General features: G+C 44.0%; 1 protein-coding gene across 2 annotated transcripts; it reads left to right on the top strand.

The window, feature by feature from the left end:
• The first annotated feature begins 3883 nt into the window (after window positions 1-3883).
• mllt1a (MLLT1 super elongation complex subunit a) lies at window positions 3884-25540 on the top strand. 2 transcript variants are annotated; one of them, XM_005733133.1, is made up of 12 exons: window positions 3884-4026; window positions 9962-10142; window positions 10684-10766; window positions 12912-13055; window positions 14563-14688; window positions 16723-17373; window positions 17593-17683; window positions 17833-17944; window positions 18510-18609; window positions 18973-19041; window positions 19987-20058; window positions 20162-25540. In XM_005733133.1, the coding sequence occupies exons 1-12, from the start codon at window positions 4015-4017 to the stop codon at window positions 20285-20287; spliced, it is 1767 nt and encodes a 588-aa protein (XP_005733190.1). In that variant the 5' UTR covers window positions 3884-4014; the 3' UTR covers window positions 20288-25540. The 2 variants fall into 2 exon arrangements, with proteins under 2 accessions (XP_005733190.1, XP_013766333.1); XM_013910879.1 differs by having other exon boundaries at window positions 18973-19050.
• The last annotated feature ends 1843 nt before the right edge of the window (window positions 25541-27383 follow it).

Raw genomic sequence — 27383 nt, 5'->3', positions numbered from 1 at the left:
GAACATAATGCCTAGCCTTAGAGATAAGGCGCAGTTGGTGGAAGCTAGATCTCACTACAGCAGACACTTGCTTATCGAGTTTGAGCGAGCTATCCAGCAGTACACCCAAGTTACTGACATAGTCACAGGAAGAGCTAGCAAAGGAACCCAGGGCAGCACAGAGTTGGACACAAGGGATTTTACTGTTGAACACCACAATCTCAGTCTTCTTATCGTTTAAAACGAGGGAATTACTCAGGAACCATTCTTTGACCTCCTGCATGCATTCTTGAAAGTAGTGCATGGACACAGCAAGGTCGTCAGTAAGTTCAAAATAGATCTGTATGTCGTCGGCGTAACAGTGGAAGGCGATATTGTATTTTTCAAAGATTGCGCCTAGAGGGAGAAAAATACAACGAGAAGAGAATAGGGCCTAAAACTGATCCTTGAGGTACACCGCAGCAGACTGGTGCTGAGGAAGTGGAGAAGGTGCCCAAGTTAACCGAAAAGGACCTGTCAGCGAGGTATGATTTAAACCAGTCGAGGGCAGTGCCTCTAATACCCACAGTGTGCTCAAGTCTTAATAATAAGATGTTATGGTCCAGCTCATCAAAAGCCAAAGAGAGGTCCAATAAACTAGGACAGCGGTCTCCAACCTTTTTTGCGCCACGGACCGGTTTATGCCCGACAATATTTTCATGGACCGGCCTTTAAGGTGTCGCGGATAAATACAACAAAATAAAACTAGTACCGGTACCGAAAAAAAGAAGATTTATTCATAAGGCATGTGAAAAGACCCAGGAAAACCAAGTTAACGATAAAAACGATAACAAAATAACGCTGAAAACCGATTAAAACCCTGAAAACCAGACATTTCACACCTGAGCCTCAACTCGCACGGACCGGTACCGGTCCGAGGCCCGGGGATTGGGGACCGCTGAACTAGGGCCATAGAGCGTCCAGTATCAGTAATTACAAGAATATCATTAAGAACTCTAACCAATGCTGTTTCAGTGCTATGCAGTGGCTTAAAAGCAGATTGAAATTTCTCAGCAATATTGTTCGTGTCCAAGTACGCCTGGAGCTGGGAGAGAACTAGTCTCTCCAGGATGTTGGGCAAGAACGAAAGCTTAGAGATCGGTCTGTATTTAAAAGGTCATAACAGTCAGAGTTTCTTTTTCTAAGAATCGGGTGGACTACAGCATGTTTAAAGGCCAAAGGAACACAGCCTGAGAGCAAGGAAAGGTTCATAAGAAATAGGATACTAGGTCCAATTACATCACAACAGTCCTTAGCTATGCAAGATGGAAGAATGTCAAGCACAGTATTGGTGTTATTCATTTGATTAACTAGCCGCTTAAGAGACAAAAGTGATGTCAATATAGCTTCAGAAACTCTTGTATAAATTAATGTACGAACCACACGTTATCTCAGTAGCAGATAAGGTGAGCAGCAGCCATCTTGGTTATTTACAAAAGATCCACAGCAGGGCTCCTCAGTGTATTTCCATCAAACCTGCCCTGTATTAGATGAATGTTTGTGATTGGCCTGACACAAACAGGGCTGCGTGGAAATGTGCAGATGGATGCCTTCTGCACGAGCTAAAGAAACATGAGCTCTCTTATTCATTTGGTTCCCAGGCTATATTTATTATCCCCCCCACCTTTTTTTAAAAAAATAAACAGTATAAGATATTGTTTTTGGTTGTGTGCGAATTTTTGTACAGAAATAAGTTTCCTGCCTAAAGAAAAATTGTGTTTGGTTTCTCAGATTGGCTCAAGTTCAGCTCACCAAAAGCCGGAAGCGATTTAATAAGGCACACACTAAATGGGAGTGATGAGTGACTGGATCTGTTATGGCAGTGCCATTTAGAAGAAACCTCTCCTCGCTGCAGCCGTGTTGGTAATATCAGATAGAAAAATAAATAAATAAAAGCTCCTTAAATGCATGGTGACTTTTCTTTCTCCTGAAAGTTTTACTTCTATCTTTGCTGTTGTGAAATCCTCCTGTAAATTCAGGCTGCCATGTCTGCTCCATTATGTCTCTTTTAAGCCTTTTGTGGATCCGGATGTTCTCTTTATTGAGGAATCCACAAACAAAACTGAGCAACCTGTTTATTTAAAAAGGCCCATGCTGTGTGTGAAATGTGTGCAACTTTGTCTTTGTGTCTCTTGCTAAATGTTCGTGATTGTTATTTAAACACTCCCTCTCCTCTTCCTCTGTTCACCACAGGGCAGACAGATAGACAACCACACACTTTCACAACTTACTTAAAGACTAATTTATTATTTTGTTTTGTTTTTTCCGTTTCCAATAGCCAGTTTCCTGGGAAAATATTATATTTTCAACTGTGAATCACCAGATTTGTTGTATTTCTGTTCTGTGTACCAACACTGTTTGTTATTCATTTGTTACTCCTCTGTTCTCTGTTTTCTTGTCTCCCATCTCTAATCTGTTGCTCTAACATTTTTGTTCACCGCATCTTTCATTTCTCTCAAACACACAGGTATCTATGCTTTCCACTCCAGGTTATTGGCTGTACTTGTCCTGCTGATTTAACTATAGTAAAACTCTGTTATCTGTAAATCTGGTGGGATTTTGTCTTTCACTGCATGTTGAAAAGGGGATTTTAAAGGTTGACATCTCAATATAAGCTGGACACGTCTGACAGCCTGGTCGTACTTCTTTTCCTCAAATTTGACTGAGAGGCAGGCTGGATCACTTTGAGCGGCAGGAGAAGGAGAAGGGGAGGCATCAAGCCAGTGAGAGAGTGGTGACCTTCTGTCACAGAGCTGAGGCCCGATAATCTCACATCAAAGTCTCAGCTCAGACTTGACTGCAATGGGCCCTAACTCCCTGAGTCTCTATAAAAGAAACGTCTTCAATTAGAAGACATAGCGCTTTCTTTTCAGATGAAACTTTTGAAATGGAGCTAGTGCACCGAGCCAGTCGAGACATAGTCGTCTAAGCTCATTACAGCCACCTGGGGAGTTGGAGCTTTGGGCAAAATTAAGTTTATTCAGATATACCCTGGTGTATGTGGATAAACTTTTATCTTGATGACACATAAAAGTTTGTGCAACCATAAACTTCCTTTTTGAGTCTGCCCATGCTTCAGACACAGCAGGATAAGATTGCATCAGAACTGGCCATAAAGAAAAAAACACAAAAAACAGGTTTTGCAGGCTTTAGCTGACATCAGTGACCTTTAAATGCTTGCTTTTTGCCAGCGCAGGAAGCGTTCGGGTCATTTAAAGCACTGTAACGCATTGCAAGTGAGGCAGTGCATTGAAAGTATTCTGCAAAGTCATAATACTCTGCGTGAATAGCAGCTCCTATACATATTCTGTATTTATTGGATTCATATTTATGATTATTTTCAAATTGTTATTGAACTATCTGCCATATTTTAGACTCTTATTACATTTCCTAAATAAATGTGGTGTAAAAACACTATGTGTCTGTGTTTACTGACTTTCCAGTGGTTTAGATATGAAGCTGTAGTTTTTAATATGGCAGTTTTTACAGGGCAGGCAAAGAAAGACATTTTTTTATTTGTAAATATAAGAGGATTGTAAGAGTAAGATTAGGCTGATTGTTAGTGCCATCGATTTTGCGTTTAGGACAGGAAGAGAAATGGGTAAAATCTGAAACCCAATACGATCGAACCTCGATTAATCAATTAGCATGCTGTGCATTTTACAATTGAAACAGAGCTGTAGCCATTGGGACAGGCTCGCTGTCACTCCAGAGAACCACCAGAAAATGCTTTAATTGTATTTGCAGCTCGGGGACTGGCCCGCCTTTGGCGATCGCTGGTTGGCTCCTTTCAAGAGCGCTTCCATTTGCCGTTCTCCTATTGGCTGAGAGAGCTTTCTGTTTTGGTAGCCTGCCAGATGCCGTCTGCGAGGGGAGGGAGCCGTCTGCCTTCCGCTTTGGGCAGAAGGATAGACACACAATGAGTAGACGAGGCTGGGTAGAAGCTCCACTAACGCCGCTGTAAATATATCCATCATTCACTGAGGCCAGAGAAACATGGAGAACCAGGTAGAGTGGCTTTTGTGTCTCCCGATGCTATATGAACTTTTCAGGCTGTAAATGGCAGCAGGCTAAGCGCTGGCTGGTCAGGAATGAATCCTCTGTTCTGCTAGCCAGAAGAAAAAAATGCTCCTGCTGCTAATGAACTCGTAGTTGTTTGGCTCTGGAGCTATGCTAGCTGGGCACTCATACATCGGTATTTACCGCTAGCTGAGCTCAGTCTACTACACCATTCAGTCAGTACCGCTGCATAGCTCTAGCCACAGCCAGGCACACAAAGAGAGCTACAGCTACTGCTTTGCTGGCTTTAAACAGCACATGCACAACGTTAAACAGCACGAAGACCAGTTTCAAGTCGAGGTTTTGTACCGCCGAGCTAAGCTAATCTACCTATGAGGACAGTGTCGGCCGTTGGCTAAAAGCTAAGGAGTCGCTACAAGGCGCCGGGGGAGAGAAACCTGGAGAGGCGGGTGTTGTCTCCAGTGCCAGCGGCCTGAAACCTTAACATACAAAGCAAATAAAACCAGCAATCTGCGTACATCATGCAGTGTCTGCATTATTTGCCAGCACTTGGTTAATGTTTAATGGTCATCACCTTCGTGTGGCATGGTGAAAAACTGACAGGCTCCGTGTGTGGCAAATGTTGAGTCCAGTAAAGATTTGCTGCTTATTATAAAGCAGAGAATCCTCGGTATAAAACATAATTTTAAAGGCTGGTCTGTGAACTTTGTGATCTTGCAGTGTCGTGCCTCGACATTTTGTGCAATCCACATATAAATTTGCGCAGTTAAAATTTATGACACCATAAAAAGGTACCTAATTTATTTCACAGAAACAGAAAAGAGGCTAAACCAAATTACATATCTGCTAACTGTAAAGTAGATGCTGCTGAATGGGTTACTCTCAAAATGCCCGAGGCTATTCAGGACTTATTTCAGATGGCTAGGCCACACACACCCATGGAAAGTGGCTCAGCCACTTTCTTGGAACGGGTCTCCGCTCAGCTTTGGCCCCTTTGAAGTTTTAGTGCATCCAGAGGAAGTCTCCTGCTACAAGTTAAATGCTTTCTCTAGCTGTACTTGTGCGACGCATGTTACCTTTGTTACATAGGCAAGATTTGCAAATAGCTTTTCCAAACACTTTACACAAATATCACATGCACTGGCATTTCATGTGTACACATTCAAATTCTACCTTGATCAAGGGCACACCGATGTCATTTTGTAGTGTGTTCCCATTGAACGGAGTTGCTTTGTTCCTAAAAGTGTTTGCAGTGAGTATGTCTGGCCTCACTGATCCAAATGCACTTCAGAACACTGAGATATATTTGCAAGGTTGTTGGACTAGATCTCATTAGGTTTAAATTGCTCTTTCAGACTCAGAGAAGGATCAAGTTTAGACTAAAAATGGGGAATTCAATTTATTGCATAGTCCAACATCATGACATTAGCAGCGGGATAGCAGCTTGATTAGTCATACAGCTTTCTGTGTGGACAGCAAAGGAGCCTCTTTTTTTTCTCTTCTCTCGTGCTCTGATCTTTGTGGCATGAACGCTGCAGTTGAGATGACAGGATGAGTGGTCGTGCAGCTTTTCATAATCCTCACACGCTCGTTCGCACACCCCATTTCCAATGCTCACTTGTTTTCTTTGGGTGCTGCAGATAGGCTATTTGTGACTCCCCTGTGGCTCCCAGGGATTGACCATTTTCCAGTACAAGTAACTGTTTCACCTCTATCCACGTTATCTCGTAGATTGTGCGGTACGGGGAAAGAGTTCAGCATCCCCACAAGACAACTGGTGTCGCGCGCTTGTTCGTCCCCTTTCAGGCAAACTTTCTGACTTTTATTTTAATCGTTCATTTGCTGGAAGAGATTAACACGGTCATGAGGGGTGTTATTTACATGGCAGCTGGGAGTTCATTGTTTTCATGGGAGCCAGTGTGTCTGCCAAAATTTGTATTTCCCCTCAATTGAAGCACTGTGTGAGTGAAAGAGAGAGGGGGCATGCACGCATCATTTCAATATCGGTGGCTTTGTGTTATTAATTTTTTTATCCCATGCTTTGGCTTTGATGGAAGTTAGCTGAATAACTGTGTCTCCACACGCCTGTTTGCCCAGCTTATTTTAGTAGAACTAAACTGAGACGCAGTTTGACACTCTGGTTCCTGTGTATCTGCACCAGTGTTGAGTTCATTTCGTGTCTTCATAATTCTGGCTTTTTGTTGTCTTAAAGTTTAAACTGTTTAAATATTAGAGGAATTTTTTCCTTCTTTTTTTGTATATTCAAAATCATCTTGAATGTTGTGGTGAAATTTTCGTTGCTTCTGATTTGGTTTGGGACTGCTCATAGAGAGGAACATCTGAATATGTCACCTTAGATTTGGAAATGTGTAGACGACAGAGATTTAATAGCTTAATTTATTAACAACTGAAGAAAATAAATCTATAAACTAACTGATAATAAAAATAGATGTTAATTGTAAACTTTCCTGCAACTGCACCAACAAAATGTGTTTAATGGAAGAGTACACTTCTTGTTTCATCGTGTTACGGCGTTATCGATAAATCGGCCGATAGTTTTCTTAAATGATGAGTCTGAAAATGATCCAGTCTAATAATCAAGGTAGTGGTGTCAGATGACTTGCAATGTTCAGCCATCACCCCACAAAAATATTCAGTTTATTGTCAAAACAAATGAGAAAATATTTCTCAATTCAGAAGGTGAAACGGGAGAATATTGATATGGACTCGAAAATGTTTTGATTGATCTTTTTAGTCATCAAAAACTTGCACTCATTTTCTGACTATCAGCTAATTAACTGCTTACCTCGGGACGGGGTTCTCTGTCTCGTTCTCTTAATTCGTTTCATTATTATTATATTGCACGCACTCCTGGAGCCAATTGCTTTTTTTCTGTCAATTTTTTTCTGCTTAAAAATTGTGAGAAGAGATTTTTTCCTCTGATTCTTCATTTTGCTAAAGGATCAATCATAATATCAGAGAATGAAGAAATCCTCAAATTCCCTTGTTTTAGTTTTTATTTATATTTAAATGTCTTTAAACTTTACCTGTTACTGAAATCACTTCATTTTAGCGCTCATTCTTTTTTGTGTGTTTCTGAAGCACAATCAGCATCTTCCTCTTTGGCTCGTTGTCATCCTGATTTTTATGTTTGCTTATCACAACCCTGATTTTTTTTCATTATTTTTTTTTAAACCAGCTCCTCGGGGGGAGGGGGGGCACTGATGATTGGAGGGAGTCCATGGCGGCTCGCTGTGGGTGTGGTGGAGTCTGGAGTTTAAGGGCATTACTGCCACAGAATGGCCGGGCAGAGCGCCAGGCGGGGAGGTGTATGTGCATGCCTGTTTGTGTGTGCGTGTTTGTGTGCGTTCGTGCTGGGGAGTGCCAGACCAGCTCATCTCAATCCTGTCCCCTCTAATCCCCCCGCTCGGTCCCAGCTCACGAGCTCCTCGGTGCAGGGGCCAAATCCCCACATTCTTCAGTCCTCCCCTGGACATAAAGTGCCTTTCTGTCCCCCGCCCGCCTCCACCCCTCGCTTCCCCTCCTGCGCTCTATCTCCACCAGCGCTGTGTCACTTGCGTGGCCCGCTGCTGTCATTGTTCTTGGCAGACAGTTGTGGCCCAACAACGCGACCCTCTTCTGGACAAACCTTTTGAGATTGTTCTGCTCGGGCACCTAATCACTCCCATTCCACTGGGAGCGTCCCTGCATGAGTCCGGCTTTGTTTCTGTCCGGCCCCTTTCCACTCGAGTGTCGAGTCCTAACACTCGAGAGATTCAGAGGTTTTGTTCAAGGTGGAATCGCGACCCAATGAATAATTGCTCCGTGGATTAATCTTACAACTGGCTTTGCTTATGTTTATTTCATAAGCTACCTCAGCTTGGAAGGTGTCTTTGCTGCTGTAATTTGTCACTGCCAGGGACCGGGATGCAGCCAATAGCACGGGGCTTTGACTTACAGTCATTATCGATTGTAATGCAGTTGATAATTGACTTAAAATCTGTAGACAGTTGTTATGATTAATAGCCGACTCTATAAAACAACTGAAGTAAAGGTAAGCGGGTTTGTTTAAAGGTCACGGTGACGTCATCGCCCCAAAAATGAAAGATTTCCAGTTTTAATCGTATTTAATGGTTTTGCAGTTGGATGCAATGTTTTCAGGCCCAAAGCAAAAGCTGTTGTTTAGCCAAGTGTCAGAAACCCAGAGATTCATTATGATGTTACAGAAACATGGGAACAGCACAGAGGAGAGATGAAAATCTTTGCTGTGTTCAGTGATGCTGAGTTTTAAGCTATTAAACTATTTGTTAGTAAAATATAAAAATGAATGAACTATTCCTTTAGTATTTATTTCCTCTTTATTTGCTAGCAGGGTACTTTAGTGTAAGCTAGTACTGAATGATGTTAAAGGCAAAAAAATCTGAGTATGTCAAACCAACTTAAAACTGTGTGAGCTGTTTTTGTTTTCTTCTTCTTAATCATTAATCGAGCAGTTTAGCAGTTAGCACATTCACCTTGCATGTGAAAAAAAAAAGTGTGGTTTGAGTCTGGGAGGCTACACAAACCCAGTCTCAGGGGTCACGACCTTAGCGCCTGTCCCAAGCCTGGATAAATGGGAGGACTGGATCAGGAAGGTCATTCGGTGTAAATCAGGCCCAATCACACATGCAGATGTCTCTCTGTGGTGATACGTTCAGAAATAAAGGTGCTGCCAAAAGCACCTTCTCCTTTATCATAAATCTGTGATATCAATCCTTAGAAACCCCCTGCCTCAGATCTAATGCAAAGAAGGGCGTTCCTTTCATCCTCAGATCTTTCTTCATAAGAACAGATAAACTACCGCAGATTTGTTTTAAAATTAATTTTAATTTGTGGGTCACACAGTGGTGCATTTAATGCTGTCACCTCCTGAGTTTGAACCCCCGGCCGGCTGGGGGTCTTTCTGTGTGGAGCATGTACCCGTGTGCCTGCGTAGTCCAAAGACATGCATGATTGGTTAATCAGTGATTCTGAAATAGATGTAAGTGTGATTATGAGTCTGTTATCTCTGCAATAGACTGTCGAGGGCGTACTGGACAGCGGTTAAGAAATATGGATGGACGGACAGATATTATTTGAGTTGGCCTCACTTTTCCAGCACAGATGACATTTAACAAGCTTCTTAAATGAGTTAGGTCCAAATCAAAAGATGGTTAGTCCTCTAACAAGACAATGGAAAATGTCTGCTCAGCGTTTATGTATTTATTTTTTCACCTTTTCGCTGACTCCGAAAACCGAAAACAAGAAAGTTGCATAGAAAATAAAGTGCTGATTATTAGTTGGTTGCAAACTAGGAGGTTTATCCTGTCTGTGTCCTGTGTTGTATAGATTTAAAGCCCCTTGACTTTGGCTGATGAATAAAAACTGACCTGAGTGACAGTATTGCCTGGAAATGTAGGCAGAAGCCAGTAAAGTTCAGGTTGCTTTCGTCCCATAAAAATCTCAAGGGATTAATTTTCTGTGCTTTTCTCACTTCTACGTGACAAAATGTCAGTATGAGTTTCTCAATCTCTTAAATCTGTTTTGTTTTGTTTTGTTTTTTTTACAATACCTGAAATTATGGTTTTGCTCCCATGCCACAGCCTGTCCTTTATCCCGTCTTCCTTCTCTCACCCCAACCAATCACAGCAGATGGCCCCGCCCCTCCCTGAGCCTGGTTCTGGTTTCTTCCTGTTAAAAGGGAGTTTTTCCTTCCCACTGTCGCCAAAGTGCTGCTCATAGGGGGTCACATGATTGTTGGGTTTTTCTTTGTATCTATTATTGTAGGATCTACAATATAAAGCGCCTTGAGGCGACTGTTGTTGTGATTTGGCGCTGTGTAAATAAAACTGAATTGAACGCCTTCATTCTTGGTATTTAAAGTACTCTGTCTGTCTCTTTTCAGTGCACTGTGCAGGTAAAACTAGAGTTGGGCCACCGAGCTCAGCTAAGGAAGAAGGTGACATCAGAAGGCTTCACCCACGACTGGATGGTGTTTGTCCGAGGCCCAGAGACTGGTGACATCCAGCACTTTGTAGAGAAGGTTGTCTTCCGCCTGCACGAGAGCTTCCCCAAACCCAAGAGAGGTAGGACAGAGCAATAACGACATGTAAACATTCACACAACCACACATTTTCATTCTCTGCCAGTTTATTTTAAAATCCCACGCAGTGAAAACAGCCGGTGATTTAAAAGAAAAGGCACCGAATCTTTGAGAGGGAAACGGTTTTTTTATACAGATGACACATTTCTTCCTGTTACATATGACACGTGAGAAATTGATCAGATTTCTAAATGTTGAAATGAGGTTGTTTGTTGGAGGTCAGAGTGAGGGCAGGCAGCACAAAGATAAACTGTACCGCTGTGACAGCCCAGTAGGAATATTGTTGTAATTTTCTCTTTACGCCAATTATGAGTCCACTATCATTTAATGCTAAAAACACGCAATCCTATCAGAATAAAAGCATGCTTCTCACTAGTTTGTGCCGCCGTTTTGTTTTTGCATCCCTTTAAATTAAGTAATGTGAAAATATCCGGGCATATTGTGATCTCGACAGAGTTTGTTACAGTCGGTGGTTTATTTATTTTCTTTATTGGGGGTTAAAAAACATATTTGTCTCTCTGCAGTATGCAAGGAGCCTCCGTACAAAGTGGAGGAGTCGGGCTACGCAGGTTTCCTCATGCCTATTGAGGTTTACTTCAAGAACAAGGTGAGAATACCTGAATGCATTAGAAAATGTTAGTTTTTCTAAAAGTTCATTTTTACACGTGGCTGAGCTAAAATGGTTAAAACAGGAAAAAGCAGAGAGAAAAATCTGTGATGCTCTGCAGAGATCTGCAGGAAAACTGGGGGGGAGGTAAAAAAAATCACTGACCGCTGCAAATAACGACACAATCACCTCCCTTAGAGATGCATCTCAGTCTGAATGGGACTTAAGGCTGCCTTTACACTCTCACAGGAATGCAGCATATAAGGAGAAATCAGGCTTTTCCAGCAATACTCATGTTAATCGGGTTAACTCCTTAACTTGATAGAGAAAACTGGGTTTCCCTTTTACTTGATGTGCACTTAATCAAGTTACCGTCTAAACCAGGAGTAATGCAATTACTTGTGGCCGTATAAAGGCAGTGATGGTTCAGAACCTCTGGTGGAAAAATATGTACACTATAAATCAGAAGTATCAGCTCTCAATGATCACATAATTGACTAATTAAAGGCTGGGCTACTTTCTATCCTCTTATGGAAAATCTAAGGTAGACGTTAGAAAGATTAGACTGGAGCCCCCCAAAGCTGAGTAACCAGTGATTATTGGCAAGCAATTATCAAACCTGTAGTTTATTAAACGAAGTTAAGTACGCCTGTGATTTCCACTTAGATCGGCTGCACACGCGTGATTATAAGATGAGCCATTCTGGACTTGTTAGCCGTGTCTTTCTGCACGTCTAGATCATGGCTCCACATGACAAAGTGTTGCTGGAGGATTTGAAGTCATCATGAGATGAAAGCTTTTAATCAATAGTTCTATTAAAGAGCCTCAGGACAGCTAATCAGATCAGATTTGTGGTGGCTGTCCTCTTAAAAGGGCATCATGGGTGCTCTGAGAGTTTACACAGATCCGACTTGCAAAAGACCTGCATATAAACAACATGTCATAAAAACTGCCAAAATAGCCTTTGCATGAAGAGAGATGCGGCGAATATTTGGAGCACTAGATAAATTTGTTCGGTCATATCTAGAACCACAGTGTGTGCACTCTGACTGAAGCGTGGGCTGGGCGTGTGATTACAGGTGACTGCACAAGTGCAAAGGCGTTAGGAAGGTGACGTTTATGGATGGTATTATTATTTGCTGCAGACGTACCAAAACACTGGCTGGATGACTCTCGGCCTCCAGGAGCTCGTAAGAAGGAATATCCCCGATGGCGATGCAGAGCCTGCTCTCAGAGTACCCGAGTGTGCTAGCTGACACTTTTAAAATATTTTACAGGGAAAAGCAACGATGTCTTTAAAGGCAGGCAAAAAGTAACTAGAGTAATGAAAGGTGTGCTGACATCTGGTGCATTGAATCGCGTTTGTTGTGGCTCCATTTGTGATATAGTAACTCGAAACTGTCGGTTTTTAATTTGACATAAGGGCAGATATCTTACTCTTGTACTTTAAAGTAATGCGATTACCTGAATGTTAAATGATTCAAATCTGTAGCACCTTAAAGTGATGTTGCAGCAGAGTGCGCTCCTGTGGTAAGCCGTGTTATAGGATCCGTTTCACGTTAGTGAAAGGCTCGTCTGGTGTGGAAACAGTTGTTTCTATTAGTCACAGCACCGGCATCTTTATGTCAGCCATTGAGAAGAACGATGGAGGAACCGCTCTGCTTGCATTACGATACAGGGCCTGTGCACATTAGTGTGCCATCATCTTCTGTAGTCCTTTGTAATGTTAAACCTTTGAACTGCTTCCAAAATTGCAACATCCTCCTTTTAAGTGCGAGTAGCTTCTGTAAACAATGAGACGAATCTGTCAGGATGATCCAGAAAAGACTTGAAGGAAAGTGAAGAGGAAAGTAAATATTAGCGACCATTAAGCCATCATCGCGGTTACTTAAAAAACTTTATTTATAAAGTCTTTGAAGAGTGACCTAATGCATGCGCCTGTGTCGCTCCGCTCCGCCGCTGTACAGCTTCCCTCAGGAATGTTTCTTATCAGTGCTCCAGCTCCAGCATTGTCTCTGTTCTGTTGACTTTCCGGGTTGACGGTGCAGTCATTCAGCTTTTATTGTGCGTTGTGAAATGTCTATGACTGAGTGCCACACGTGCTGTGTAAGGACTTTTAAAACCTTCATTCTTCTCCCTGTTCAGGAGGAGCCCAAAAAAGTGTGTTTCAACTACGACCTTTTCCTTAACTTGGAGGGCAACCCACCAGTCAACCACCTGCGCTGTGAGAAGCTCACCTTCAACAACCCCACCAAAGAATTCAGGAGAAAGCTGATCAAAGCTGGAGGGGTGAGGCTGCCTGACACTTTGGCTCGTAGCCAGGCTGACTGACTGAGAGCTAAATGGCTGATCAAAGTGAATATCAGACGCTAATAGTAGCGAGTGCGGCACACTGTATTTTAGCGTTAACGTGGGAGGAGTTGTTGGCTCGAAGTGTTTTTTTTCCTGTTCTCGACTCCCATTTTAATCCTTTAAGAGCCGCAGATAACCCGCATTGAGGAGATCACTTAAAGTCTTAAAAAGCATTGATTTACGTTAAAAAGGGGTCTTAGAAGGAATTAAACCCTGAGATTTCACTTTGAAAAGTATGTTTCTTCTTCTTTGTGCTCATTTTGTGTGTGTGTGTGTGAGAGAGATCGGGAGCTGCTGGGATGTTACACACTCCTTTGCCCGAACGCTAAATAGGGGATTGTGTGAACACGAGGACGCTTTAGTCAGCACTGTGGCTGATAAATAAGAAAGTGTGACTTTTATCAAAACCTTGTGTAAACTTAAATAATCCACATATGCTGTAAATTGTTACGTTGTTACATTATTTGAATCAATTCTATAATTTGAAAATGCTGCAGTGTTACTGATCAAATAGCTTTTGACTCTTATGTCCCTGCTGTTTCCCCCTTTGGCTAATGAAGGGATTTTTATACAGTTTAAAAATATCTTTAATTTGGCTGAATAATGTGATCCTGTTTAGGCGACCTCACGTCAGAGATTCATTTTAACCTCCTAAGAACCGAACTCTTTCATAGCATTTTTAATTTCTTTTTGCTGTTTGGGCTGATTGAGACCTGATGGATGTAAAAACAAAGAATTACATGATTATTTTTTATTTATTTACCTGATTTTTGTTTCTGCATATTTAAAATTGTGTCCTAGGACAGTGGTGTCAAACTCCAGGCCTCAAGGGCCGGAGTCCTGCAGGTTTTAGATGTCCTTGATCCAACACAGCTGATTTAAATGTCTAAATGACCCCCTCCACATGTCCTGAAGTTCTCCAGAGGCCTGATAATGAACTAATCATGTGATTCAGGTGTGTCGACCCAGGGTGAGATCTAAAACCTGCAGGACCCCGGCCCTCGAGGCCTGGAGTTGGACACCCCTGTCCTAGGAGGTTAATGTAACTCCATGGTGTAGATGTGTAAATGCTGTAGTAGCCATTAACCTCCGAGCCCAGAGTAGCTGTACATTTAAGGTGCTGCACACTGAACACTCAGTTCATTGGAAATTGATCAAACTTGAGCTGCAGGAAGTGAGGACAGTCTTTATCAGCTTTGCTTTTCGCTGTTTCTGTATCTCGGCTGCTGCAGCGCGTCTTCCTCAGTATATGCTTTAATACATTTTTATTTGCACATAAAATTCATCCATGATACATTTCTTATCTTTTATACTGATTCGGTTTGATTTTCTTTCCAAACTCACGTATAAAGCCCACTTATAAATCTATCGGGGAAAATGAACATGTGTTTTGCTTCAGTTCTCAGAGCTTGCACCTATTAAAGCCTCTTTTTTTGAATTTCAGGTGTTGGTGGTCCCCGAGGGGGCGGAGGCCATGTCAAGGCCAAGCCCAGACTACCCCATGCTCCCCACCATCCCCCTCTCTGCCTTCTCAGACCCCAAGAAGACCAAGACCTCTCACGTGTCAAAGGTTGGTGAAGAAATGATCCCGCTAGACCGTTTTATTTTCTCTTTGCACCTCTCTCATTCATCTTAAATTTATAATCGGCTTTATTGGTCAACTCCAACGATTGCATTTTCTAAAAACACACACACTGTCTGGGTAAAAGACATTAACAAAATCATTAAATCAGCCTTCAAAACAGCCTGACTCAGACTTCTAATCACTACCAGCTGTTTTTGAGCATCTGTATGCAGAATTACTCAGCCTGCCAGGAAAGGAGGGATATCAGAAGAAAACGGGAAACTGATCCCTTTACGTTTACTCTGCCAGCTCACAGGCCAGCACAGAACTGACCTGGTACGGTCTTTCTTAAAAGTGGGGCAGGAGATTGTCTTTCTAAGTCTATTCCTTCTCTCTTGATAAAATAAGGAGCTGATAAAGCGATAACAGGCCCGTGTTCTTCTCGTACGCAGTCATTTGTTAAAGCCTCACCATTGTGGCACGCGTGCAAACGAATGTCCGTCTTTATTTCGACATAGAAATGCGCGTTTCATCAGTCCCATGATTATCGTGGCATGAGTGGATGTTTGCTGAGCACCAGCTCGAGCTGGAATGGTTTCATCCAGCTGTGTCCATCTGCTGACACGGAAAAACTCTGCGCAGGAAGTCTCCGAAGACGCACTTTTTCTCCAGTTTTTTAACAGTATGATAAAAGCTCTAATGTGCGCATCAACTTTAATAGTGTCACTTTGAAAAAGCTGTAAAACTGTTTGCTGATAAGTGGGCGCTGCCTGCCAGAGCTCTATTAAAAGCCGCTCTGGTGACTCTGCGGCGCGTTTGTTTGCACATTTGCATTTTTATGCCTCCGTGCCAGTGACAGCTGTGGCTGAGGAAATATGCTTCGGGGTTGACGATGTGTTTTTCTGCCCCATTCTCACGACCGATGTCTCAGCAGCTCTTTGAGGAAAATTATTCACGTTTGGCACAAACTCAGGAATTGGTTAGTATCTGCTGGTCAGAGTCACTTATACACCTTTTCGGTTATTTGTTGAGATCAGACAGAAATGTCAGCTTGTTGCACTCGGACTGATTTTCCCTTCACCACTCAGTAGTGATGAACTTATGTGGGGTCAGAAGTTTGAAAGAAACCTGAAAATTATCACCTTAAAACCGATGGCTTGACCAGTGATCCCATGAACTCGCTCTGCTTGGCGCGCCCAGTGCCCACTAAGTATTTGAGCAGCACCTGACGATACGCAGCACTGTTGAGGTTGTTGAGACCTGTGTCTCTCACCTCCTCTCTCTTCATACTTTGCTTCCTACTCTATAAAATTATTAATAAACTTGGTCTGAGAATTGTTAGGATTTTGTTAGGACTTTCTACTGAAGACTGTCGGTGTGGAAGTGTGACGTCAACAGTAAAGCCATCTGCAATTGGTCTTGCAGGGAGCAACCTAAACAAGTAGAACCCTGCTAAAGGTGGTCCAGAGCTGCACGAGTCAAACCTGGAAATGTTGGAGGTTGTGGGGGGCGGCGGCTAATGCTGTTTCCGAAGCTCACTAGAAACGGAGCCATCGTTGATTTTCCGTACGCTTCGTCTGCTGCGACAAATCAAGTATCACATTTGTCCAGCACCATCAATACGTTTCAGTGCGTTTCACGCTAATCGGATTCCAGCGACGCTAACGACATTCCCAACAGCAGCAGCTCCACATAGCCTCGCTTATCAACAGTTATAACTAGCTAATAGAATCAGCTAAGATCTCGAGCCTATTAAAGACCAACATGCTGGGACTGGAACTGAGGATGTCCTCATTCAGCTCTGAGCGATGGTGAGCTTCATACAGCTGTTAGGCAGATGTTATTCTGTTTACTAATTACTGAGACAGTCGCATGTAATGTGATTACATGCCAGACTGGAAAGGCTTGATTTGGGAATCTTGGGAGGACACGGTGCGTTTGTACTCGAGGCAGCTGAGCTGATATTCTGTTTGTGGCTGTTTGAGCCAAATGGTCGAGGAGAAGAGTCGATGATGATGATGTTGTTGTTTCTCTCTCTAGGAACCCAGCAAAGAAGGAAGTGGAGGCAGCAGCAAAGGACCCAAACCACACAAGTTAACCAAGGAGCACCGAGAGCGGCCACGCAAGGACTCTGAGAGCAAAGCCGCTTCAAAAGGGGACAACGATAGAGACGGAAGCAGCAAGCCTGGCCGCGATCCTTCCTCTTCCTCGTCTTCAAAAAAGCCGTCAGACATCAAAGTGAAAGATGAAGTAAAGGTCCTCCCCAAGGCGGCCTTCAAGGAGCCTAAAATCACACTGAAGGACTCAAAGATGGAGGGAATGTCTCCGAAAGGAGGGGGGGCCGGTAGCGGCGGAGGAGGCGGGGGAGGAGGTGGCGGAGGGCCGCCGGAGCCCAAAGCACCGGGGAAACGACCGTCCACGGTGGAGTCTCCCAAACCGAGCGCTAAGAAGCAGAAGAAGGCCAGCTCCGAGGGGCCGAAGGGGCCCACCGGCAGCGGGGCCTTCACAGGAACCTCCCCCCGTGTATCGTCCTCGTCCGCAGCAAACCAGTCGTACGCTGAGAAGAAGCCTCCGAAGGAGAAGGGTCGCTGGTTCCCAAGCAAAAACGACACGCAGGAACTGAAAGAGGCCAAGAAACTACAAGACTCAGAAGAGTCGAATTCAGAGGATGAAGCATCGTCAAAATCAGAGGTAGGAGGACGAGACGGTCGCTTCAGTCAAGCTTTGAAACGGGAAAATGTTTGATGTGAAAAATTCGTTAGTTTCTCTTGAACAGACTGAGGTCTTACCCGTCCATTTAAAAGAAAAAACAATGCATCATTACATCGTGAGCTCATCTGATACTCGGTCCCATGAGTGTCGTTGTTGTCTCTTCATGGACTCTTTGATCTCTCCTTCTTCTCTTTACAGCCGTCGGTTCCCTCCAGTCCTTCCACTCAAAGCTCCAGTTCAGATTCCAGTTCAGACTCTGACTTTGAGCCGGGACAGAAACAAGGACAAGGTACGGTTCTGTCAACTACGACCCATTTCACACAAAAATAGAATTTCATTAGATACGATTATTTAATTTAATGAGCAAATTTAGACCGTATACAAATTTTGGGTGCTGAGAATGATGGAAGATGATGGTTTGTGTGACTCGTCGCTCAGGCCCCCTGCGATCCATGGTGGAGGAGATCCAGTCTGAAGAGTCCGATGATGATGACTCCACCTCAGAGGAAGAAACGCCCATCAAAACCAACCCGCCTAACCGCGACTCTCGGTCAGTCCCCCAAAACACATCCACTCTTTGCACTGTCACGCTTTCCTACACAGAAATCGGTGACAGAAACATGCACATCAGTGAAGAAGTCATTATCAGTCAGCTTACATGTGTGACACGCTAGTGGGAAAGTCATGGTATGTATGTTAATGCTTGATGTTTCAATTCCGTTAAACAAATACTAATGTTTTGGGCTTTTTAATGCTTTTTAAAGTATTTTTATCCTGTAAAAAAGGAGAAATAAAGCGGTGAATATGCACTGTGTCTACGGGAGAATATAAGCTGCACAATATGCATCAAACAAGTCAAAGTTGGAGCGTATTAACTGATCATTTTTCCCTTTTTATAGTTGTGCTGAGTAGCTACATGTGCACAAAGCGTTACTGTAGTCTAATAACAGGGTGTCCTATCTAGACCTGCCTGCCCACCTAACTTTCTCTTGTTGTTATGTTAGAAGGCAAATTCTACTCGAGGGTTAACTCTGCTTACAATGGACAGTAGGAGCACGCGAGGCCTGTGTGTGTGCATGTCATTGACCTCTGACCTCGCCCTGTACCCCTGTCAGACTCAGCCTGGACAGCGAGAGCGACAGCAGCGACGGCTCCCACCGCCCCAGTCGAGACCCCGCCCCGCCCCCACAGAAACACAGCTCCTCCAATAACAAAGTGAGTCACAGACCTCACTCTGCTGCACACTTTATTAACGAGTCGTCTCATTAGAATAATCTCATTACTTGTGTCGTGTGTTTGGTTCGCACTCACTGTGGGACGAGCGGTTTGCAGTACAAGCTGTGAGTTTATTGCTTTTCTGGGGATTTCATTCTGTATGTGTGAGTTTAGTATAGATGTAGACCATAATTCAGGCCGTGTGTTTAAGGGTGATGCTTAAAGTGGTCTGTAGCCATTCACCTGGCTCGCACCTGCATTCCTGCTCCTTTTTTGCAGGTGGTCTCATCACTGCCTCTCTCTCAGTATGCCCCCCCCCCCCCTTACCATCTTTTACATTTTTCTGTTGTCTCTGAACTGCAGGTGTCTGTCCGAAAAAGCCCAGATTCCTCGTTTCGCTCGGAGAAGGTGATGAAGAAGGGATACGACAAGGTAGGAAGGGTAAATCAAACTTTTTATGCCTAAACCTCACACACACACGAGGCTTTCAGACAGCGTTCGGGGGCCACATTAATGGATTCAAGATGCAGTAATGACCAGTAAATTCATCCAGCTATGCAGACTGACTCTGGCCTTTGAACCCATAAACACGTCTTTCTTCTTTCTTCGATGATTAAAGTCATGTTTAAGTAGCGTTTGGTAAACTGATCTTTATTTTGTTGGAAGAGTCCAAAACTTCAGTCCCTCTAAACATGTTATGGTGTCAGTCAAAGAGAAATCCATGTCCAGCACCAACAGATTATTAATGTTTTTGTCTCTTTGAGTTACTAACTTCACGATGTTGATCAGACTCGTGTTTTTCTCATGATGGTAGTTATTTATTTATTGCCCCGGCTGCTGTATCTTTGTGCTTCTTACACCGCTGAAGATTTGGGACCAGATCTTCCAGATGTTGCTCCGTGAAGTATGAGAGTCTAAAACCTGCAAATGCTGCATTTAAAAGCCCCCAAAATCTGGAGAACACATGCGACCCTTTATAGATTCCCCCGTGAAGATTTATTGGCTGAGGTGGTGACTGAACCCCCATCAGCACCTCATTTAGACTAAACGTCTAAAAGCAGAAGAGATTCTTTGTTCCTGCTGTTACCTCCTGCTGGGATCGATTACCACAAAGCTAAGATGGAACATACTGATCGGTTGATAACGACAGAACTGATGCGTCTAGTCTCTGAATCAGTTTGGAGTTCCCAGTTTTCCCAGATGGTTCGTCTCGTGTATGTCATGCATGTGTCCTTTATCTCCCCGATGTAGAAGAAAAATCTCTCTAGAGTGCTGACAGAGTAGGAAGACTCTTAAACACTTTATTATCATTATTATTATTTTTAAACTCCTTGGACTTTATTCGCTCCTCTTTTTCCCTCCTGTCCCATGGAGCAGGCCTACACAGAAGAACTGGTGGACCTCCACCGCAGACTGATGGCATTAAGGGAGCGTAACGTCCTGCAGCAGGTGTGTGCTCGTGCCAAAGCTAAATCACCCTGTGATGCTCTGATTCTGTGAGCGTACGGTGCTAACGGTTGCCGTGACGTTAACTGATCTTCCTCTCTCTCAGATCGTCAACCTGATCGAGGAGACGGGCCATTTCAATGTGACCAACACCACCTTTGACTTTGACCTCTTTTCACTGGACGAGTCCACCGTCCGCAAACTACAGAGCTACCTGGAGGCGACCACGTGACAGGAAGTGGAAGCCGGCCCGCGGATGGCGGAGGCGGCCTCGCCGCTGCGTCTGCTCTTTCGAGAGGAGACGGGTAGCCGGATCTGTCGCAGCTCTTTCGTGGGACTGACTGAACCTTCGAACAAGCACACACGAAGACACAACTCCACCACCTACGCTCGACGCCGGGGAGAGAACTGGAGGAGCAGCAGGAGGCGTGGAAGGAGACGCCGGAGCGGCAGAACTCCGTCTGCAGTCAGGATTTTCACTACCCATCTCTCGTCTCGAGTCCGTGCAGTGGTGTGGAATTCACCCCACAACCCCTCCTCCACCCTCCTGCACCCTCATTGCTCCCGCCTCTGCAAACCTAATACTTCCCCCTCCTCCTCTTCCTCCTCTACATGCACACTCCTTACTCGGCAGAACACTCCGATTCTTCCCCCCCACCCCCGTTGTCAGCTGGAGCTCATTTCTCTCTCGACATACTCTTGAGGTGTGTGTGTGTGTGTGTGTGTGTGTGTGTGTGTGTGTGTGTGTGTGTGTGTGTGTGTGTGTGTGTGTGTCCGAGCACTGCTGAGGTTTAAGGGGAGATGTTGTCTTTGTGGTCACTGACTTCTCTCTGTTTGCTTGAACACAAACAGCCAGTTTGATTCTTCCCCCGAGCATACACCAACATATAAAGAATTAAGGTAGCACTTTACTTTATTCGCCACCTGTTTAACATTAATAGGCACATAAACCTCAAACAAATGGATTGTGACACACTATAATGTAGTTGTAAGCAGATGCGCGTTTCCTCGTGTTATCATATTGATCAGAGTTTAGCAGTTAAAGCCCATAAAGACTTTTAGTTCTTCTTGTTTTAAGAGGTTTTCATGCATGAAGCAGTTTTAGGAGCAAAAAGACGAGCTTTCATTTTCTTCTTCTCTTGTTTTCCTCTCACACGTTACTCAGAGCAGTAAAAGATTCACTTACTGAAAATACTACTAACGTGGTTTGGGCAAGGGTTGCAGGTGTGATGCCGGACGTTTTAGAAGAACGCTGCGCACCGGAGAGGTCCGGTCTGATAATTGTGCTCATTACGTGTGACAGCTCTTTGCCACTTGTTTTTCTAAGCCCGGTTTGGGTCTCTGCAGTAAAGATTTGGGGACTGGTCTTTCACTTGAGTTCATTCATTCCCCTCTGTGGCAGTAAAAGATGGCGCACGCGTCTTAGAAACTCCTGTAAATAAAAGCCAGAAAGCCTTTTAGTCCCGACTCTAAGCTACAAACAAAGGCGGCGTCCTGTAGGAGAAAAGGATCATACACTAGACAACCACTGTTATATTTCACTTTTTTTTAAATAGAAATACGTTTCAGAGTAACATAGTCCCGTTCATGGCTTTTTCTTAATGAATTATACTCATCGTCTGTCTGAACAGCGGGTGTGAAACCTCATATGTAATTATAGTGTGTTATAAACCAGTTGTTGAGTATTTGCAGTGCTCGCGAATGCTCAGCGTGAGGCTTTAAAGCAAAGCGGTACCGAGATTCACGCACATGTTTGCCTCCCGGGTCCTTCCAGCTTTGAACACTGTACATGAAGACACTGAGACGTGTGCTGTATGTGTGCGTGACTGAGCTTTCTGTCGTCTGAACATCTGAAAGCGTTCTCCTCAGTTCCCCCTCTCCTTCCTCGCACTGAAAGCTGAGCCTTGACCTCCTACCAACAGCGACCCCTCCCTTCGCTCCATCCCTCCACTTCACCCCCCCCCTCGTCCACCTCCTCCCTTCTTCCCATATCGGCGTGCATGAAAGGGCTCGACTGCTCGCAGCCGGAGCAGCGGAGGGTCACTCCTGAATTGCCTTTTAAGCGTTGGGTCGGGCACAGTAAGGTGGGGAGAAATGGGGGGAGGGGGGTTTAAAAAGCCGTGAAAAAGTAGCCATACTTGTCTCCCTGATTCCAAAAATAAAAAAAAATAAAAAATAGGGGCCACGCTTTTTTACATTTTATTTTTCTACAAGTGCATTTTGTGTATTTATTCCCAGAAACCTGTGAGCTATGAATGTATATCGCTTTTACTTTTCTACGGCTAGAAACAGCCCCACTCTAGTGCCTTTTTCCTGCGACTTGCAGTGTGTATATGTGTGTGTGAGTGGGGAGGGGGTGCACTCTGTTAGGCATGCCCACACAGATTGAACCCCACCCCAGCCCCCTCCTCCCCTTGGGGAAACTAGTATTAATTGGAATGCCTGACTATCCAGTATTTTCCTAATAGCTTCCATCCCTGCTTCTCTCCAGTGTCTCTGTAGGCTGTCGCCCCTTTTTATCGATTTCCACTCATCGAGCCCTCTGGGAATTTTCAGAAGGCGGCCAAGATTTTGTTGGCCAGTTTTGGAATTAGGTGTTTTAACGCGTGGTAGTTCCTTCCAGTGCGTGCTGTTCAATAGGCTCCTCCTTCAAGCAGCGTTAAGCGTACCAGCTAACAGCCAAGCGTCCGATATCAAGTCGCCAGGCACTTGAACGGCATCGCTAATAGATGTGAATGCAAGAAAATAAAGACGCTGGTCTTTACATCAGGAATCGGACTGCTGGTCTCACAAAGCTGGCTTCTTCTAACTAATCGGATCAGTGACTGTACGCTGCGTGGCTCATTCTCTTTAAAAATGATGGTGATCAACATATTGGCTTTATGCGCTCAACATCTCAAACATTTAAGACGTGTTAAAAAATAGTTTAACCCAGAGGTAATGATATTAGAGACTAGACTGTACTTAGTTTGTTTATTTTAAAGCCAATATTGATATTAAAGGCTTTTAATAATCTGATCTAATTATAATGTAAGTTTATGTTGAGCGGTTTTCATTTTCTTCCCCGTTGCTCTGCGGTGCTTCGAGCCAGATCTTTGGTGTTTGTGAGCCTACTTCGGCTCCGGTAAGCGTGCTAGCCGTGGTGATTTATGCATTAATGATCAGGACCTAGTCAACAGAGTACTTGAACAAAGTCAGAAGTGACAATCATCAGTAACGCCCGCTTTAAAAGTTCATCGGAAAGCACGTCGACGCACTGAAATGGTGTTGAATGATGGAGGTCGACTGCTGTAAACGACGATGAGCTTTTGTGTGGTTGAGAGTACTTTGCACAGTGATTTGAACAATTTAACTCTAATTGAATTGGCAAAAACTATCCTGGCGTGTTTAGTGTGACCGCATTTAACAGACACCATCCCACCAGGTCATAGAAGCTCCGCCTTCTCCTCCTGCGGTGGACTAAAGGCCAATCATTTGTATGCAATAGTTTTCTTTGCATCAAACCGTACTGTAAAAAGATCATAACACACCAGAGAAGCACAAATGTCGCTTTCTTCACTCTGTGTAATAGAGTCCACTGTAATATCTACTCTTATTTTTAGCTCTTAGTGTTTGATTGTTTTCTCTTTACAGTCTTTGTATTTACTGTATATCGTTTACTTGTTTTTGTTTCTCAGACTCTGTCTATGCTCTATATATCTATAACGCTGCTGCAGAAGTTCCCCCTAACGGGATCTTCAGTTTTATCGAACATTGATGACACTACTCTCGATCGTGAGTAGCTTCCTGTTGCGTAATCTGAACAAACGTCTGCTCGACACATTCAGGAGCCAGTTTTGTGAGGCCCAAACGAGTCAGGACTGAGCACCAGTTCTGGACTTATTTGGGGCCTCGATGTTGGTTTTTGTGGCCCCCTTTAGGCTTCACGCTCTCTCAGACACCAGCCCACTGATCTCCTTCCTCGCTCTTTCCTTTTCCTGTGCTTCTGCCCTGACGTTCCGATAGCTTTAATACTTCGCTCTCTCCTTCTGTTGCCTGCCTGGCTCGGCGCCGCACTCCCTCTGCCCTTACCGTAGACGCCTCACGAACACGGACGATGTCTCAAAATCAAAACCGGCATCAACGCCACCTCATGTGCCCTGCAGTAGCCCCCCCTCCCGCCCCTCCCTTCTTCCTCCCTCTGCGCCACCTTCATTTTTCCCGAGGTGTGCCTCTGTCAGCAGAACTTCAGGCCCGAGAGTGAATTTTGCAGCCGTGTGAGTGACGATAGTGCATCTTGCCTGCGTGTTTGTCAGCGATGGGAGAGAATTTCCAACGAACAACTTTCCTCTCTGTCCTCTGTGCACCGATGTGGGAACTTGGAAGTCCTAGTTCATGAACTCTGACCTTTGACCGGGCGCTCATTCGGTCCCTTGTGGTCGTGGCGGAGACAGTGAGTTAAGTGGGAGAAGCCCCACTATGTACCCACAGTCAACGTTTTATTTATGGACCTCTGCACTTTTGGCTGTGATGACTTCAGTACTTAAGTAGTTACCTAAACTGTATTTTTAAGGATTTTATACAATATTTACATGCAATACAATATGAATTGAGTTTGTTTTGTTTGCCAACCATTTGTTTCTTATTTAATTGTCTTTTATTTTGGCATGTGTTCTCGCTATTATTCACAAACATGCCTGTCGATCTGTTTTAGGCATAAGATGTTGGGGATGTTCCCTGTAAAAATAAGTTTTTTTGTTTTGTATCATGATTCTGATGACAGCTGAACACCGAGAAGCACGTGTTTGGGCGGGCGGGTGAAAAACAAACAAAACAAAACTGCTGGATGAGCTAAACTTTCACCCTCTGCCCCGAGTACAAATAACTGGACCACAAGGCGGGACGTGAGGAGTCCACACTTTGGTTCAGCAGAAGAAAAACGGTTTGTTTTTCTGTCGTGTCCAGTTTGGGTTTTCTGCACGTTCGTAAATGTGCGCGCCCAAACGTAGACTGTCATCTTCATTTTATTATGTTAGGACAACTTGAGCCTGAGGAAACACAACATAGAGAAACAAGAGTTGCAAAGTGGGAGGAGATGCTCTGGAAGTTAAAGTGCTATTCATTTTTCCTGGTTTGTTATTTGTTTAAATGTTTGAACCCCTCTCTGGCTTGGATCTGCATAAAACACTGAAAACTGTCTTAAATATTAATATCTGTCTCAGAAGATGTGCTTTAATGACTGCAACTTGCAGCAAGCAGTAAAGATGACAAGCCTGAGTGATTATCGTTAATGTTGAGGAACATTATAGAAGGGAATGGGAGATAGATGGGAGAAACCCCCCAGCTGTCCCTTCCCTTTGCAACTCTGTGCACAGGGCTGTGAGAGTGGAGCATTTCAGCTGAGTCTATATTATATATAATATGTGTTTAATACAGCAAAGGTAGATTATCTACTGTGTGGATCTTTAGAGGATGAGGAAAAAGCAAAAAAACAAACAAAAAAAAACAGAGAAAATGGTTCATTGATAATGTGTGGAGGTGGGCGGGGCGGGCGGGAGGGGCATGTGCAGACGGGGTGTTTCCTGTGTCAGTGGTTGTCATAATGTGTCTGTGACAAGGGGGCAGGGTTGCCTGTATTTATAAAGGGTTTGATTATTTTTCTTTTAAAGGGGCGGGGCGAGGGAGGGGGGAGGGCGGCGTCTGAATCCATGTACGAGGTCGAAGCGACGAATGGCGGGAAGAACAAATGAACTGGATGGCTGAAGAACAATTTTGGTATTTTTGAAAAAACAAAAAAGGAAAACAACAAGCTTGGCATTACAACGCCACCATGTGGCCGTATGATGCAAGTTGTTAACGAGGACGAAACATGTTATTTTAATGTTATTTTTATGTTCAAATCATATTATTAATAAAGTCATTAAGTACTGTTGTCCCCCCCTCCCCGTGTGTCCGATCCTTGACCGCTGCGTGACCCGCTGCAAGGGTTCGAGTAAAGTTCACGTGACGGTCATCGCAGGCCGCAGGGTTAAAAGGACAAGCAGCAGGCCGGCTCATAATGCTCGTGATGCATTGACCATCTATTGAGGAAATGCGGCTGTAGGGAGGGACAGTTATTGGCGGAGGCCGATCAATAACCCGGGAGGCTGCGTGGACCTTTTGGCCTGTCGCAGCAGGAACAGCGCAGGTGCAGATGAAATAAAGATGGCTGAACGCCGTTTAGCAGCTTCGCTTTCACGCTCTTGACGTCGTTCGTGCCGGTTCAGTGAACGGAGACGATGTTAATGGTTCGGGCAACACAACAGTCTGTGCTGTGAGCAGAACCGTGAGGTCTCTGGTGCAGCCCCTGCTTTATGTGTTGATTTAAAAATGTAATGTTTTGTTAAGTTAATGGAAAAGTGATTTTATCCTTTAGAAGAAAAAAGAATCGATATTGTAAAAGTTTTGGTATCACGATTCAATTTGGACCCACGATAGCTAACAGTGACCACGTGGTAAAGACACTGTGCAGATAACCTCCGCCCTTTTATCCAGCTGATGAGACGCATGAGCACAGTTTGCGTAAAAATCCTGTTATTTGTGATAATTCAGCACTACTGTGGCCAATCCTGCAAAGTGTCACAGCTGCGAGACTAAATATGAATGTGTGCATGTGTTCATTACTACTGTTCAGTACATTTACATTGTCAGATAAGACAAATGATGGAGCTGGATCACGTGGTGACACAGTTCTAGTTCACTTACAATATAAATGTTCAGGATTTTCAGTGAAACGGAAGAAACAGAGTTGGGTCAATTTTTTTTACTCTTTCCTTTTTACAAGTCAACGTGAAGCGCAGACTTTCAGCTTTATTTTTTCATAAATTTTGTATTAAATGTTTAGGAATTACAGCCGTTCTTATACAAAGTCCCTCACTTGCTTATGAAGTAACTGAATAAACTCCGTGGTTGCACGAATATCGCAGCTGTCGCCTTGGAGATTCTCTGCTGTTCAGTTTTGTTTACCATGGCAACGCAGCCTCCTGAGCAGAGTGCGGTAAGGCTCTTCGGCTGCGTGCACCTGCTGACAGAAGCTGCTTCATGATGCGAAAAGCAGAAAAGCATCAGAGGAAATAAGAAACAGAACGTCTGCGAACTACAGAATCCAAACCTAAGAGATCGGCCTCTGCAAAAGCGAACCATCCTGTGCTGCAGGTTGATTTTTAGTAATAGCATCTATGACAAACTGCTACCACTGCAAGAATGAAACTTGCAGCACGTCGTTTTTTCTCTCCCCGCGTTTCCGCTTAGCATTAGAAGCTCGTGGGTTTTGTGGCCACAAATACGAGATGTGAGAGACGATCTCACAG

Source organism: Pundamilia nyererei, unplaced genomic scaffold, assembly GCF_000239375.1.
Source record: "Pundamilia nyererei isolate P.nyererei 1_Seehausen unplaced genomic scaffold, PunNye1.0 scaffold00050, whole genome shotgun sequence".
NCBI classification, from domain to species: Eukaryota; Metazoa; Chordata; class Actinopteri; order Cichliformes; family Cichlidae; genus Pundamilia; species Pundamilia nyererei.
This window is presented reverse-complemented; position numbering and strand designations above follow the sequence as displayed.